The 15,096-nt window shown below is 36.5% G+C and overlaps 1 protein-coding gene across 1 annotated transcript in view; it reads right to left on the reverse strand.

Moving 5' to 3' along the window:
• The window catches only part of LOC132379011 (calcium-binding mitochondrial carrier protein SCaMC-2-like), a 55,925-nt gene that overhangs the window by 33,591 nt on the left and 7,238 nt on the right, over positions 1-15,096 (reverse strand). The window contains exons 5-6 of the mRNA XM_059946451.1: positions 12,840-12,995; positions 8,486-8,638 (exon numbers count right to left, since the gene is read on the reverse strand). Of these exons, the coding sequence (XP_059802434.1) occupies positions 8,486-8,638; positions 12,840-12,995 (309 nt within the window). The remainder of the gene's footprint in view (positions 1-8,485; positions 8,639-12,839; positions 12,996-15,096) is intronic.

Here is a 15,096-nt window from a genome sequence, read left to right on the forward strand (position 1 = left end):
TGGTGGTCTCACTGCTTCTTGTAACATGTACAAAATGATAGTGAAGTGTGGAAAATCTCCTACAATTGGTGAAAGATTAATAATGCCTGCTGTATCAGAGGTGCTCACCACTGTTCTCAAAATTAATACCAATATTTCAAAATCAAATCCTCTGAGTAACCCTCTGTAGCTCATTGTATTAATGAAATGAGTGAAGACATTGAGTACCAACTACGCACAGAGCTATAAAAAACAGAATTTGGGATACAACTGGATGAGTCAACTGTGTGAGACAATGAGGCCTTGCTAATGCCATATGTGCAGTTTATCAGAAGAAGTTTATGAAGAGATTCTCTTTTGTAAAAAGTTAGAAGCAAATACCAATGGAGAATCAAATCTACCATGAGCTCAAAATGCATATTGAGGATAAAAGTATTCCAATTAGGAATGTGATTTCTTGTGCAACAGATGGAGCATCATGTACGACAGGTCGCCATGCTGGTTTAGTGGCACTGATGACACTGTGGTTGAAATTTTGCTCAAAGTCGACAACAGCTTGCGAAATAAGATTGAACCTCCACATGGAGAAGTGGTATACTTAGCCGATCTGTATGACAAAATGAACATTCTAAATATGAAACTGCAGGGTGAGAATTTCAATTTAATCCAGGCAAAAAGAGCAGTGTCTGCTTTTATTAGAAAATTGGAAATATATAAGCAAAACATTTGGAGAAGAATATTCTCAGTTTCTCTGCATTGAAAGTATGGCATTCTATTTCACAGATGGTAATTTGTAAGAGTAATGATTACATCTGCAGTCAATGAAGAAGGATTTTCAGAATTGATTCAAAGATTTGAATGATCTGGAAATTCCAGACTGGGTAATTAACCCACTTCTTTGCAAGATGGAAGAACGGGCAGAGAGCTTGCAAGAAGAGATTATGGAAATTCAGAATGAAGAAGCCTCAAAAGTGCTTTTCAAAAATGTCGGCTTTTGTGGTACGTGACTACAATGTCATGCAAAGTTTCCAGATCTTTGGAGAAGAGCCAGACTGCTTTTCATTGCATTTCCATCCGATATTGTTGAAAGAGGCTTCAGTGCAGTAAACTGCTTGTTAAGTGTGGGGATTTATGGTTTTTGCTGTCACAACTTGAACCAGATATTTCAACTCTTGCTAAAAACCATCAAGTTCAAAGATCACACTGATATTGAAACCGCTCTACATGCACAAGTACTGTATAAACTAGGTTTAAAGACAAATAAAATTTTAAAGCAGAATCATTTTTCTCATGTTAGTATATGGTAAACATGTTTTTATGCTATGGGGGCACCAGAATGTATATTATGCCCAAGAGGGGCATTGGCAAGTATGAAAGTGCTTAAGTCAGGTGTTGAGCTAAAAAAGGTCAGGAAACACTGGTTTACAAGAATCTATAAATCTATTTCAAAATTAAGAATTGCTGAGGATCTGAAGTTCTACCACTTCTTATATGTAGAGTTTCTTCCTAACCCCCAACTGAAAACCATGGCTCAAATTTTTGGGCAATTTCTAAGGGCCCTAAAGGCCTCAACCAACAAAAAGGGTTTCCTTCCATACATGCTCATCAGCCTCTTTAATAGCTTCTGAATTACAGTATTTTAATTGTATAATTTAATTGGGAGTGAAAATTGGAGGAGCAAATTTGTAAGGACATAGCAGATATTTGTAGTAAGCACAGGGTTGCGATTGTGGGAGATTTTAATTTTCCACAAATAGACTGGGAAGCCCATTCTGTAAAAGGGCTGGATGGCTTGGAGTTTGTAAAATGTGCGCAGGATAGGTTTTTGCATCATATGATGTAATATGACCCTGTTCCAAGTTCATTTGATTTCCCAGCTTTTAGCTTATGTATGTTGAGAGGACCGGAAGTGACGGCATTGATGAATATTTATTCTTGTGAGATATTATAAACAGCCGCCTTTTTTTTTCTCTTTTTTTTTATTATTTTTGCTTCTTTTTTCTTCTTTATTAGTTATTAGATTAGTAGATTAGCTAATTTTGCATTATTTTTTTCTTTCTTTTTTCTGTTTTTTTTATATCATATATTATGAAATATTTAGACTTACCATGTTCATACATATATTGTATGGTTTATGTCTTGGTAAACTCATTTATATTGTAACTATTGTTTATGTTTTTTTCATCTGTAATGGAATTTGTATGTTTGTAATTTCTTTATTTGTATTCTGTCCATATTACTAATAATAATAAAAAGATTTAGAAAGAAAGGATAGGTTTTTGCCGCAATACACAGAGCTACCAACTAGAGAAGGGACAGTGTTGGATCTCCTGTTAGGGAAAGAGATAGGTCAGGTGACGGAGGTATGTGTTGGGGAGCACTTCGGGTCCAGTGATCACAATACCATTAGTTTCAATATAATTATGGAGAAGGATAGGACTGGACCCAGGGCTAAGATTTTTGATTGGAGAAAGGCTAACTTTGAAGAGATGCGAAAAGATTTAGAAGGAGTGGATTGGGACAATTTGTTTTATGGGAAGGATGTAATAGAGAAATGAAGGTCATTTAAAGGCGAAATTTTGAGGGTACAGAATCCTTATGTTCCTGGTAGGTTGAAAGGAAAGGTTAAAAGTTTGAGAGAACTATGCCTTTCAAGGGATATTGGAAACTTGGTTCGGAAAAAGAGAGATCTACAATAAATATAGGCAGCAGGGAGTAAATGAGGTGCTCGAGGAATATAAAGAATGTAAAAAGAATCTTAAGAAAGAAATTAGAAAAGCTATAAGAAGATATGAGGTTGCTTTGGCAAGTAAGGTGAAAATAAATCCAAAGGGTTTCTGCAGTTATATTACTAGCAGAAGAATAGTGAGGGATAAAATTGATCCCTTAGAGAATCAGAGTGGACAGCTATGCGTGGAGCCAAAAGAGATGGGGGAGATTTTGAACAATTTCTTTTCTTCGGTATTCATTAAGGAGAAGGATATTGAATTGTATAATGTAAGGGAAACAAGTAGGGAAGTTATGGAAACTATGATGTTTAAATAGGAGGAAGTACTGGCACTTTTAAGGAAGGGGGGAGGGGGTAGGGATCTTTTTTCACGCTTTTGCTTTTTATTTTTTTGCTTTTAGTTTATGGGCCAACTTTAAACTATTAATATTGTTGAGGTGTCATGTTCTCCGGTTGCTCCTGAATCAATTTTCCTCCTTCCTGAATTGTGGGTTATGTGTCTTTCTAACCTTTTATGATACACACAATTAATATTGGTATGATGGATAGATCTGTTAACTTTATCTCCTGGAATACTAATGGTTTAAATCATCCGATTAAACGTAAAAAAATATTTAAAGTATTTCATAGACTGAATGCTAATATTATCTTTGCACAGGAGACCCATATCAGGAGGGAGGATAATCAACGTTTTTTTAGGTTCTGGAAGGGTCAACAATTTCATTCGAATTGTACCGCTAAAATTAGGGGTGTGTCTATTTTTATAGATCCCTCAATATCGTTTACACATCATGAAATTATCTCTGACCCACAGGGTAGATTTTTGTTGATAACTGGCTTACTTTTCCATCGGAAAGTTGTTCTAGTTAATATTTATGCTCCAAACTTTGACTGCCCTGAATTTTTTAAACGTTTATTTACCTCTCTTCCTAATCTAAATGAATATATGTTGATAATGGGTGGAGATTTTAATTGTTGTTTGAATCCTTCGATGGATAGATCTAAACCTATTCGTACTCTTCCGAATAGATCAGCCCTACTTATTAATTCATTTATGGTTGACTCGGGAATTACAAAAATATGGCGGTTTTTGAACCCTAAAGATAAAGAATTTTCTTTTTTTTCACATGTATATCATAGCTATTCTAGAATTGACTATTTTCTTATTGATCATCGGTTATTAACGGATGTTATTGATTGTAAATATGATTCTATTACTATTTCGGATCATGCACCTTTGAAGTTATCTATTAAGATTTCGGACTATTCCAATAATATCAGATCTTGGAGGCTTAACGCTACTTTGCTTCAAGACCCAGAATTTATTACTTATATAAAACAGCAAATTGACTTGTTCTTCTCTACAAACTGTACTGAAGAAATCGACAGAGGAATACTTTGGGACTCTTTTAAGGCTTTTATTCGTGGTCAAATTATCTCATATTCTGCTGGTAAAAGAAAACAAAGATATTTAGATATTGCTTTATTGGTGGATAAAATCAAGGAAATTGATAAGATTTATTCCGTGACTCCTACCAAAGAATTTTATAAGAAGAGAGTTGAGCTTCAAATGGAACATAGTTTACTATTATCCTCTTCAATTGAAAATCAATTAATTAGGACCAGGGCTCAATTTTATATTCATAGTGACCGTACTGGTAAACTGTTAGCTAATCAATTAAAGGCTATCTCGACTAAGCGACAAATTATTAAAATTCGCAAATCAGACGGTAATTTAACCACTGATCATAAAGAAATTAATAATACCTTTCAAGATTTTTATAAATCTTTATATCATTCAGAATTTGATGGTGATCAGTCCATGATAGATAATTTTTTTAACAATTTGAATATTCCTAAACTGACTGATGAAGACTATAGCCTGTTAGATGCTCCTATTTCTATGGTGGAAATAGGAGAGGCTATCTCATCAATGAATTCAGGGAAAGCTCCTGGTCCTGATGGTTATATAGTAGAATTTTTTAAAACTTTTTCTTCTTTGCTTTCTCCTTGGTTATGTGAAATTTTTAATGATGCGTTTGCTAAGAAGAGACTACCTCAATCTTTTTATGAAGCTAATATTTCTCTAATTCTTAAAAAAGATAAAGATCCTACTTTATGTACATCTTATCGCCCTATATCACTATTAAATGTAGATTCTAAGATTCTTACAAAAATTTTAGCTATTAGATTAGAAAAAGTACTATCTCAGATTATTTCAGAAGATCAAACTGGTTTTATGAGGAATCGGTATTCCTTTTTTAATGTTAGAAAATTGATTAATATAATTCATACTTCACCACCCACAATCCCAGAATGTGTTATCTCATTAGATGCTGAAAAAGCTTTTGATAGAGTTGAATGGATATATTTATTTAATACATTGAGAAATTTTAATTTTAGTCCTAACTTTATATCATGGATTAAATTAATATATCATAAACCTGTTGCTTCTGTTTTTACAAATAACTATAGATCCTCTTTTTTTCAATTATCTCGTGGTACGAGACAAGGCTGTCCCTTAAGTCCTTTATTATTTAATATTGCATTGGAACCTTTAGCTATTGCTATTCGTGAATCTCCTAATATTTTTGGTATTACCCGTAATGAGAAGTTATACAAATTATCTCTTTATGCTGATGATTTGCTGTTATATATTTCTGACCCTGATAGGTCTATTCCTGCTATTTTATCCTTGTTGGTTCAATTTGGTACTTTTTCTGGTTATAAACTAAATTTAGATAAGAGTGAATTATTTCCTTTAAATGCACAAACTTTATTGAGTGATAGGATACCATTTAAAGTTGTTACTGATAACTTTACCTATTTAGGTATAAAAATTACCAAGAAATATAAAGATTTATTTAGACTGAATTTTTTACCTATGCTTCATCAAATTCATCAACTTACTACAAGATGGTCTCCTTTGTTTTTATCATTAATTGGTCAGATTAATGCTATTAAAATGATGATTTTACCGAAATTTTTATACTTATTTCAATCCCTACCAGTTTTTATTCCTAAATCTTTTTTTGATAACATTGATTCAAAAATTTCCTCATTTGTGTGGCAAAATAAAAACCCTAGGTTAAGTAAAAAGCAATTACAAAAATCAAAAAATGATGGTGGTTTAGCTTTACCCAATTTTAGATTTTATTATTGGGCAAATAATATTCGTAATTTATTGTATTGGAAACTAGATTTGGATTCACCACTGTGCCCACAGTGGGTAAATTTGGAATGTAATGAGGTAAAGGGATATTCTCTATTCTCTGTTCTTGGTTCTTGTCTTCCTGCGGATTTAGTTAAATTTAATAAACAAATATCTAATCCTGTTATTAAACATACATTACGCAATTGGTTTCAATTTCGTAAGTTTTTTACTTTGAAAAACTTTGTTCTTGATAGCCCTATCTTACTTAATTTCTTTTTCAAACCCTCTTGGACAGATCAAGCTTTTAACATATGGAAAAGGAAAGGTATAAAATGTTTTCGTGATCTCTTTTTTGAAGATACTTTGATGTCATTTGATCAACTTTCCAACAAATTTGAATTACCTAAATCTAATTTTTTCAGATATTTACAAATTAGAAATTTCTTACATAAAGTTTTACCATCTTTTCCTAATTCAACTTTGGAGGACATTACAGATTTGATTTTTACCTTAAATCCTTGTCAGAAGGGATTAGTAGCTTTTATTTATAATATGATTATGAAGATACAACCAGAAATATCAGTTAGAATTAAACAAGAATGGGAAAAAGAACTTCGATATAACATATCAACAGATAAATGGGAAAAAATTTTGCAAATGGTTAATTCTTCTTCTATATGTGCTAAACATGCTTTAATACAATTTAAAATTGTACATAGAGCTCATATGTCTAAAGATAAACTTGCTCGATTCTATTCTCATATTAACCCTCAATGTGACAGATGTCATTCAGAAGTGGCCTCATTGACCCATATGTTCTGGTCATGTCCCACTTTACATAATTACTGGAAGGACATATTTACTACTATTTCCTCAATTTGGAATATAGATTTACAACCTCATTTTATTACTGCAATTTTTGGCATACCAAATGAAGATGGTAATCAGTTTTCCCCTTCAATCAGACGAATGATTGCTTTTGTAACATTAATGGCCAGAAGGTCTATATTACAAAATTGGAAAGAAGTAAATCCTCCTACCACATTTCAATGGCTTTCTCAAACTATTTCTTATCTGAGTTTGGAAAAAATTAGAAGCACTATTTTTGACTCATCAATTAAATTTGAAGAAACTTGGAGACCGTTTATTCGACATTTTCATATGAATTAATTTGGCCTTTTCCAGACCTTCTTTCTGCTTATTCATGTTCAGGTATGGAGTTCCGGAGTTCTTTGACACTATCATATACTTGTAAACTGTTATTATTGCCCATGTTAGTTTAGTTTAGTGTTTTATTTTTTTTTAATATATACTTTTTTTTCACATATTTTTAATTTTTTTTTCTTTTTTAATGGTTATTTTTGTTTTTTTTTCATATAATCATATGGACTTGATTGATTAAGGTATTTTCTTCTGTTGATGTTTAGTAGGATATTGTTATCTTATTATTAATGTGATTTCAAGTCTATTGTATTCATAATTTACTTATTATGTTATTTTTTTGTGTATATATGAAAATCAATAAAAAGATTGAAAAAGAAAGAAAGATGGAGTTTAATGTTGATAAGTGTGAGGTGCTACATTTTGGTAGGAATAATCAAAATAGGGCATACATGGTAAATGGTAGGACATTGAAGAATGCAGTAGAACAGAGTGATCTAGGAATAATGGTGCATAGTTCCCTGAAGATGGAAACTCATGTGAATAGAGTTTTGAAGAAAGCTTTTGGTATGCTGGCCTTTATAAATCAAACCATTGAGTATAGGAGTTGGGATGTAATGTTAAAATTGTACAAGACATTGGTAAGGCCAAATTTGGAGTATTCTGTACAGTTCTGGTCACCAAATTATAGGAAAGATGTCAACAAAATAGAGAGAGTATAGAGAAGATTTACTAGAATGTTACCTGGGTTTCAGCACCTAAGTTACAGAGAAAGGTTGAACAAGTTAGGTCTTTATTCTTTGGAGCATAGAATGTTGAGGGGGGACTTGATAGAGGTATTTAAAATTATGAGGGAGGTAGATAGAGTTGATGTGGATAGGCTTTTTCCATTGAGAGTAGGGGAGATTCAAACAAGAGGACATGAGTTAAGAGTTTGGGGACAAAAGTTTAGGGGTAACACGAGGGGGAATTTCTTTACTCAGAGGGCAGTAGCTGTGTGAAACGAGCTTCCAGTAGAAGTGGTAGAGGCAAGTTCAATATTGTAATTTAAAGTAAAATTGGATAGGTATATGGGTAGGAAAGGAATGCAGGGTTATGGGCTGAGTGCAGGTCGGTGGGACTAGGTGACAGTAAGCATTCGGCACAGGCTAGAAGGGCCGAGATGGCCTGTTTCCATGCTGTAATTGTTATATGGCTATAAGTTATGAATGACTAGTGTAATTATAGATCAATAGAAAGAGAAGGAAGAGGCCACCAAGATCCAGGGTCTGAATATTGTATGGTTAAGTAAGTTTACAAATTTTAATGCTCTTCTCCACTTCAGGCTATAGCTCACTTGTATCTAATATTTTAAGATGTTTTCAAAACAAAGTGTCTCGATGCAGAATATAACCTGTTTAAATTATAGAACATTCATGTATAATAAAAATGCAAAGCTACAATTAATTTATGTCTGTCCATACCTCTTCATATGCCATGAACTTGATGGCTAACTCTGGACAAATTTTCATTATATTTGTTAGATTTCCTTTCCACATTGAACTCAAACCTCCTTCTGCAATCATTTGCTTTATGCCACTCAATATCTTTATCTTATTCTCTCGTGTAGAATAAACCTGGAAGAAAAAGGTACCAAAATAAAATTTATTTCAGTGAACTATAAGCTTAAAAGCTAGTGCTGACAAAGTTCGTACAATTACCTTTAATAACAATGGCAGGTGAAACAAAATGATCAGCAAAAAAATAATAACTTGGTATTAGAGGGTAGAATTTTTCTGAAGTACTTGATTATTTTTGTATAATCTGGGGAAAAGTTTTAATTTTTATAATGCAAGACCAAATACAAAGTGCTTTTTTCCATCTTTCAGTATTACAGTGAAGAAGAAAAGTGAAGGATATCAAATGAGCCTGCAAGGAGCTGGAAGATACCAGAACTAAGAATTGCAAATATCACAATAGAATTAATAGACCAGTTCTTCAGAAAGTCGAGGCAATCTAAGATTATGATTTTTAAAAAATAACTTGATATTACAGGGTAGAATTTTTTGAAGTACTTGTTTATTTTTGTAAAATCTGAGGAAAAGTTTTAATTTTCATAATGCAAGACCAAGTACAAAGTGCCTTTTTCCATCTTTCCATCTACAAAGTTTGTTGTGGTACATCTGACCACTGAACCATGATACCATGAACAAAGAAGCAAGGCATCATTTGCTGCCAGCCCTTTGAATGACCAGTTGAACTCCCACTCACCCTGCTCGTTCCCCATGTGTGGAAATTTATAGCATGGTTGATCTTTGACACTAAGAATTCAGTAACTTCAGATAATGGAGGCTGATTGAAGTCCCCCCAGCCAGAAGAAAGTAAATTCTTGGCCCAAACGGAAGTGCCTTTGACTCTGAAGAGCACATAGATGATTAGATTTGAGACTTTACTAATGGTTTCCTTCTGTACCATTAAAATTCTAAAACATCTACTCAATATCTAAACTAAATACCAGAAACTTTGAGGAAAATAACTCCACATCTCCAGATCCTAAGAATGGTTAACTGAAGCACAAAGCTCATCCACTTGGTGTCTGTACACTTGACCTCCTGAGAATAGTCAATAGAGTTGATTCTGGTTAATTGGGATCAATAAATATATTTTGGTCCAATTAAGTGGCTGCTCCAATTAGCCAAAGTTCCACAGAAATAGTTTAAAAGGTATATAAAAAAGGCAAACTACCATTTAACTGAGCAACAAGCTACGTACTTACAGAACAAATTAGAACACAACCAATAATCTGTGCTTCTTTAAAATTAAAGAACCAACCAGTTCCCCTCCACCATCACTCTCCTCCATCTGGCAGAACTGGTTCTTATCCTCAACAATTTTTCTGTCATCTCCTCCCACATTCTCCAGACTCAAGGGGTAGCCACGGGCGCCAGCTATGCCTGTGTTTTTGTTAGCTAAGTAGAACAATCCATGTTTTAAACCTTCCCTGGTAATGCTCCCCAACTCTTCCTCCACTGTATTAGTGACTGCATGAGTGCTGCTCATCAATTTCATCAACTTTGTCGCCAACTTCCACCCTGCCCTTAAATTCATTTGTTCCATTTCTTGATATCTTTGTCTCCATCTCAGAAGACAGACTGTTGATGGACATCTTTGATAAACCCACTGATTCCCAGGCTCTCTTGACTATACCTCTTCCCATCCTGTCTCCTGGAAAGATGCTATTCCTTTTTCTCAGTTCCTTTCTGACCCACATCTCCATTTCCTGGACATCCATACTCACCCCATCTTCCCACCACCTTAACAGGGATAGTGTTCCTCATGTCCTCACCTACCACCCTATAAGCCTCCACATCCAACACACCATTTTCTGCAAATTGTGCCATCTCCAAAGGGATCCTACCATCAAACACATCTTTACGTCTCCCCCACTCTCTGCTTTCTGCAGGGATTGCAACCTCCTTAATTCTCTGCTCCATTCATTCCCCTGCATTAATCTCACATTTAACACTTATTCCTGCAAGCAGTCAAAGTGCTACACCTGCCTACACACCTCATCCCTCACCTCCTTTCAAGGCCCCAATCAGTCCTTCCAGATGAGGCAACACTTCACTTGTGAACCTGCTGAGGTCGTAGAGTCATAGAAAAGTACAGCACAGTAACTAATGTGTCCGGTGCTCTCGATGTGGCCTCTTCTACATTATTGAGACCTGCGATAAATTGGGGGACCGTGTTGTCAAGTACCTCCGCTCCATCTGTTAAAAGCGGACCCTCTCAGTGGCCTAACACTTAAATTCACATTCTGACATGTTGGTCCATGGCCTCTTCTTGTGCCATGATGAAGCCACCCTCAGGGTGGAGGAGCAACACCTTATATTCCACCAGGGAAGCCTCCAACCTAATGGCATGATATCAATTTCACCTTCCAATAAATTTTTTCTCTCCCCCACCCTTAGTCTTCTATTCCCCGCTCTGGCCTCCTATCTCTTCTCCTCACCTGCCTATCACCTCCCCTTGATGCCCGTTCTCCTTCACTTTCTCTAAAGGCCCATTCTTCTCTCCTATCAGGCATTTACCATCTGGCTTCACCTACCTTCTCCAGCTATCTTCCTTTCCCTCTCAACCTTTTTATTCTGGCACCTTCCCCTTTCCTTTCCAGTCCTGAGGAAGTGTCTTGACCCAAAACGTCAACTGTTTGTTCCCTTCTATGGATGCTGTCTGACCTGCTGAGTTCCTCCAGCATTTTGTGTGTTACTTTGAATTTGCAACATCTACTGCTTTTCACTTATTTACAATGCTATGACAGTCCTAGAAAACTGTGTATCAGTTCCTAATAGTTACTTGTGGAGGAGTTCATCTCGTCTACACTGCCATGTTCTTTTGATTGGCTGTAAATGAACACAATCAGTGCAGCCTCATTCTAGTGCAGAAAATGGACTACCTTCATACAATGCTTTCAATGATTGCACCCTCTAAATCTTCGTTTTCATTGTAACATTTAATATGATTGCCAATACCTTCAAATTGTTCATAGTTCCTAACTTGTTGAAGGAGTGAAGTTAATTTTTACCCCCGGCCGTTTCTAATATCTCGAAACATGAATGCATGTAACCACAGTGAGCAAAATAGTTCTAAATTGTCTTACTTCTGATTTCTTGCCAACTATCAGTGACAAAATTCACTGCTTTTTTATAAAAACACCGCTTGCTCTAGGCTTGGTGTAGTGTGTGACGTACACACAAGTGCATGCAACTGACACTTGTTAGAAACTGATTGCCAATTATCTCCTGCCCTAATGAAGCAGTATAGTGTCAAATAAATGAAGGAAATCCTAGCTTTTTTTAATTAGTTTTTGTGCTTTAAGAGTTGCCCCAAATAAGTGGCTGTCCCAATTAACTGCTGGCCAAATTAACTGGAATCTACTGCATACATTTCATCACATTCATTATTCTGACGCCAGAGGATGGGGTGGGGGGGGGGGGTTGCATTACATTAATGATAGGATAACACAGGTGATTCCGCAGATGCTGTAAATCTTGAGCAATGCACACAAAATGCTGGAGGAACTCAGCAGGTCTGGCAGCATCTAGGGAAGGAAATAAACCGATAACATTTCAGACCAAGACCCTTCATCTGGACTGGAAAGAAACGAAGTAGAAGCCAGCAGGGAGGGGACGCACCACAAGCTGGCAGGTGATAGATGAGACAAGGCAAGGGGGAAGGTGGATGGGTGGGGGAGAGGAGATGAAAGGGAATGAATGACTTGCGAAGCTCTGAGGGGCTAGGTGGGAGGAGTAAAGGATTGAAGAATGAATCTGATTGGAGAAAACAGTAAATCATGGAATAAAGGGAAGGCGGTGAGGGAGCCGATGGGCAGGTCATGAGGAGAGTGGAGGGCAAGAGAATGGGTGAGAGGGCACCAGAATGAGGGGAAGTAGCATTTATAAGAAATAGTCTGCTAGAGAACTTAGCAAGATCATTCAGCCTAACATGCCTGTGTCAGCTCTTCAGTAGAGCTGACCCACAAAGGTCTAGATGATGAATGAAGTGCGCTGGTCTCTGACAGAAACCAGCTCATTTAATGCAATATAACTGCTTTTTCCAAAGACAATCAATATATCTGAGAAAACAACTGATGAAGATTGCCTCAGTAGCTCCATACTTATAGATCATCTCACAATTCACATGGAAGTCAATATTTTGAGAATGCCAGTGCGTACTTCAGTAACTTAAAATCAGTGATTAAACAAGATTATTAGCACATCAAGAGAGCAGTAATAGTAACATATAAATTATAGACACAGCAGCAATCAGCACTCTTACTTGCATTAGCACTCTGAGACGATCAAAAGGGGCAGTCATGGTTCGTGAGGTAGCTCCAGCTGTGCCTCCTGCAATCAGATGACCCCACCACTTCTCTGGCTCCTCATTCTCTAAGAACTCCTCACAATTAGTTATGTCATCATTGATAGAAAAGATCTGAGCAGGGTTGTGGTGAAAGAAAGCATTCAGGTGAAGTCTTTTTTGTGCTTCCATTGGCTTTGCAGGTTAAAAATCAAGTAATTAAAAGCTCCAATCCTCCAGAATTGCTCTTATTTACCTCTTATATAGTAAAATGGACTCTTGGTCAAAATTTACCTCATTATGATCTTGCTCTTTATCATTTACCAATACCGCAGTTTTTCAATATCTTTTATACTTTATTCTGCATTGTTAACTAGCTCAGTGCAGTTTAATGATTTCATCTGAATAAACAGTATGCAAGACATACTAAACCTTAGTACATGTGACAATAATAAACTAATACTAATTCCATTTAATTTGTGTGAGAACAGGACTCTCATCTGAGTAATAAATTGAACATCCAATTGCTATTGAAAACTTGAGCACTAAAATGTAGGCTTACTTAGTGCAACATTGTGAGATTCTATTCTTCAGAAGGGACCATCACTCAGATGTTATTCAAAGGTCCCTTCTTCTGCTCTCTCAGAGGGACATTAAACAACCACTTCCCCAATATCCTGAGCGTTATTTGTCTTGTGTTTAACATCACATCGCAGACCGACTGCCACATTTCTTGTAACCCTAATCCCGAATCCCTAATGTACTTCAAAAGTAATTCATTGGCTACAGATCACTTTAGGATGGTTCAAGACTGTGGAAAGATATATATGAATGCTACTTCTTTAAAATGAAGTTTCATTTTCTATTATACTTTACAACAGAACAGTACCATCACCAACACTGTTTCTATAATAAGAATGAAATGGCAATATTCAAACATATATCCTACAGCTTATATCCTTTCAATACTTTATAACATGTAGGGATGACTCACAGTGGACTGAAAAGCTTGAACATATAGATATTAAGAAAGAGGATGAGCTGGAGCTTTTGGAAAGCATCAATTTGGGTAAGTCACCAGGACCAGATGAGATGTACTCCAGGCTATTGCGGGAGGCGAGGGAAGAAGTTGCTGAGCCTCTGGCGATGATCTTTGCATCATCAATGGGGCCAGGGGAGGTTCTGGATGTTGTTCCCTTATTCAAGAAAGGGAGTAGGGATAGCCCAAAAAATTATAGACCAGTCTTATTTCAGTGGTTGGTATGTTGATGGAAAAGATCCTGAGAGGCAGGATTTATGAACATTTGGAGAGGCATAATGTGATTAAGAAGACTTATTGAGAAAGTAAGGAGGCATGGGATCCAAGGGAACATTGCTTTGTGGATCCAGAGTTGGCTTGCCTACAGAGGGCAAACAGTGGTTGTAGACCGGTCATATTCTGCATGGAGGTCGGTGACCAGTAGTGTGCCTCAGGGATCTATTCTGGGACCCCTACTCTTTGTGATTTTTATTAATGACCTGGATGACGAAGTGGAGGGATGGGTTAATAAATTTGCTGATGACACAAAGGTTGAGGGTGTTGTGGAGGGCTATCAGAGGTTACAGCGGGACACTGACAGGATGCAAAACTGGGCTGAGAAGTGGCGGATGGAGTTCAACCCAGATAAGTGTGAGGTGGTTCATTTTAGTATGTCAAATATGATGGCAGAATTTAGTATTAATAGTAAGACTCTTGGCAGTGTGGGGGATCAGAGGGATCTTGGGGTCCAAGTCCATAGGACACTCAAAGCTGCTACGCAGGTTGACTCTGTAGGCAAGAAGGCATCCGGTGCATTGGCCTTCATCAATCGTGGGATTGAGTTTAGGAGCCAAGTGGTAATGTTGCAGCTATACAGGACCCTGGTCAAATCTCACTTGGAGTACTGTGCTCATTTCTGGTCGCCTTACTACAGGAAGGATGTGGAAAGGATGCAGAGGAGATTTACAAGGATGTTGCCCGGACTGGGGGGCATGCCTTATGAGAATAGGTTAAGTGAACTCAGCCATTTCCCCTTGGAGTGACGGAGGATGTGAGGTGACCTGATAGAGGTGTATAAAATAATGTGAGGCATTGATCATGTGGATAGTCAGAGGCTTTTTCCCAGCAAAGGCTAGCATGAGAGGGCACAGTTTTAAGGTGCTAGCAAGTAGGCACAGAGGAGATGTTAGAGGAGATGTTTTTTATGCAGAGAGTGGT

This window comes from Hypanus sabinus, chromosome 21 (assembly GCF_030144855.1).
Source record: "Hypanus sabinus isolate sHypSab1 chromosome 21, sHypSab1.hap1, whole genome shotgun sequence".
NCBI classification, from domain to species: Eukaryota; Metazoa; Chordata; class Chondrichthyes; order Myliobatiformes; family Dasyatidae; genus Hypanus; species Hypanus sabinus.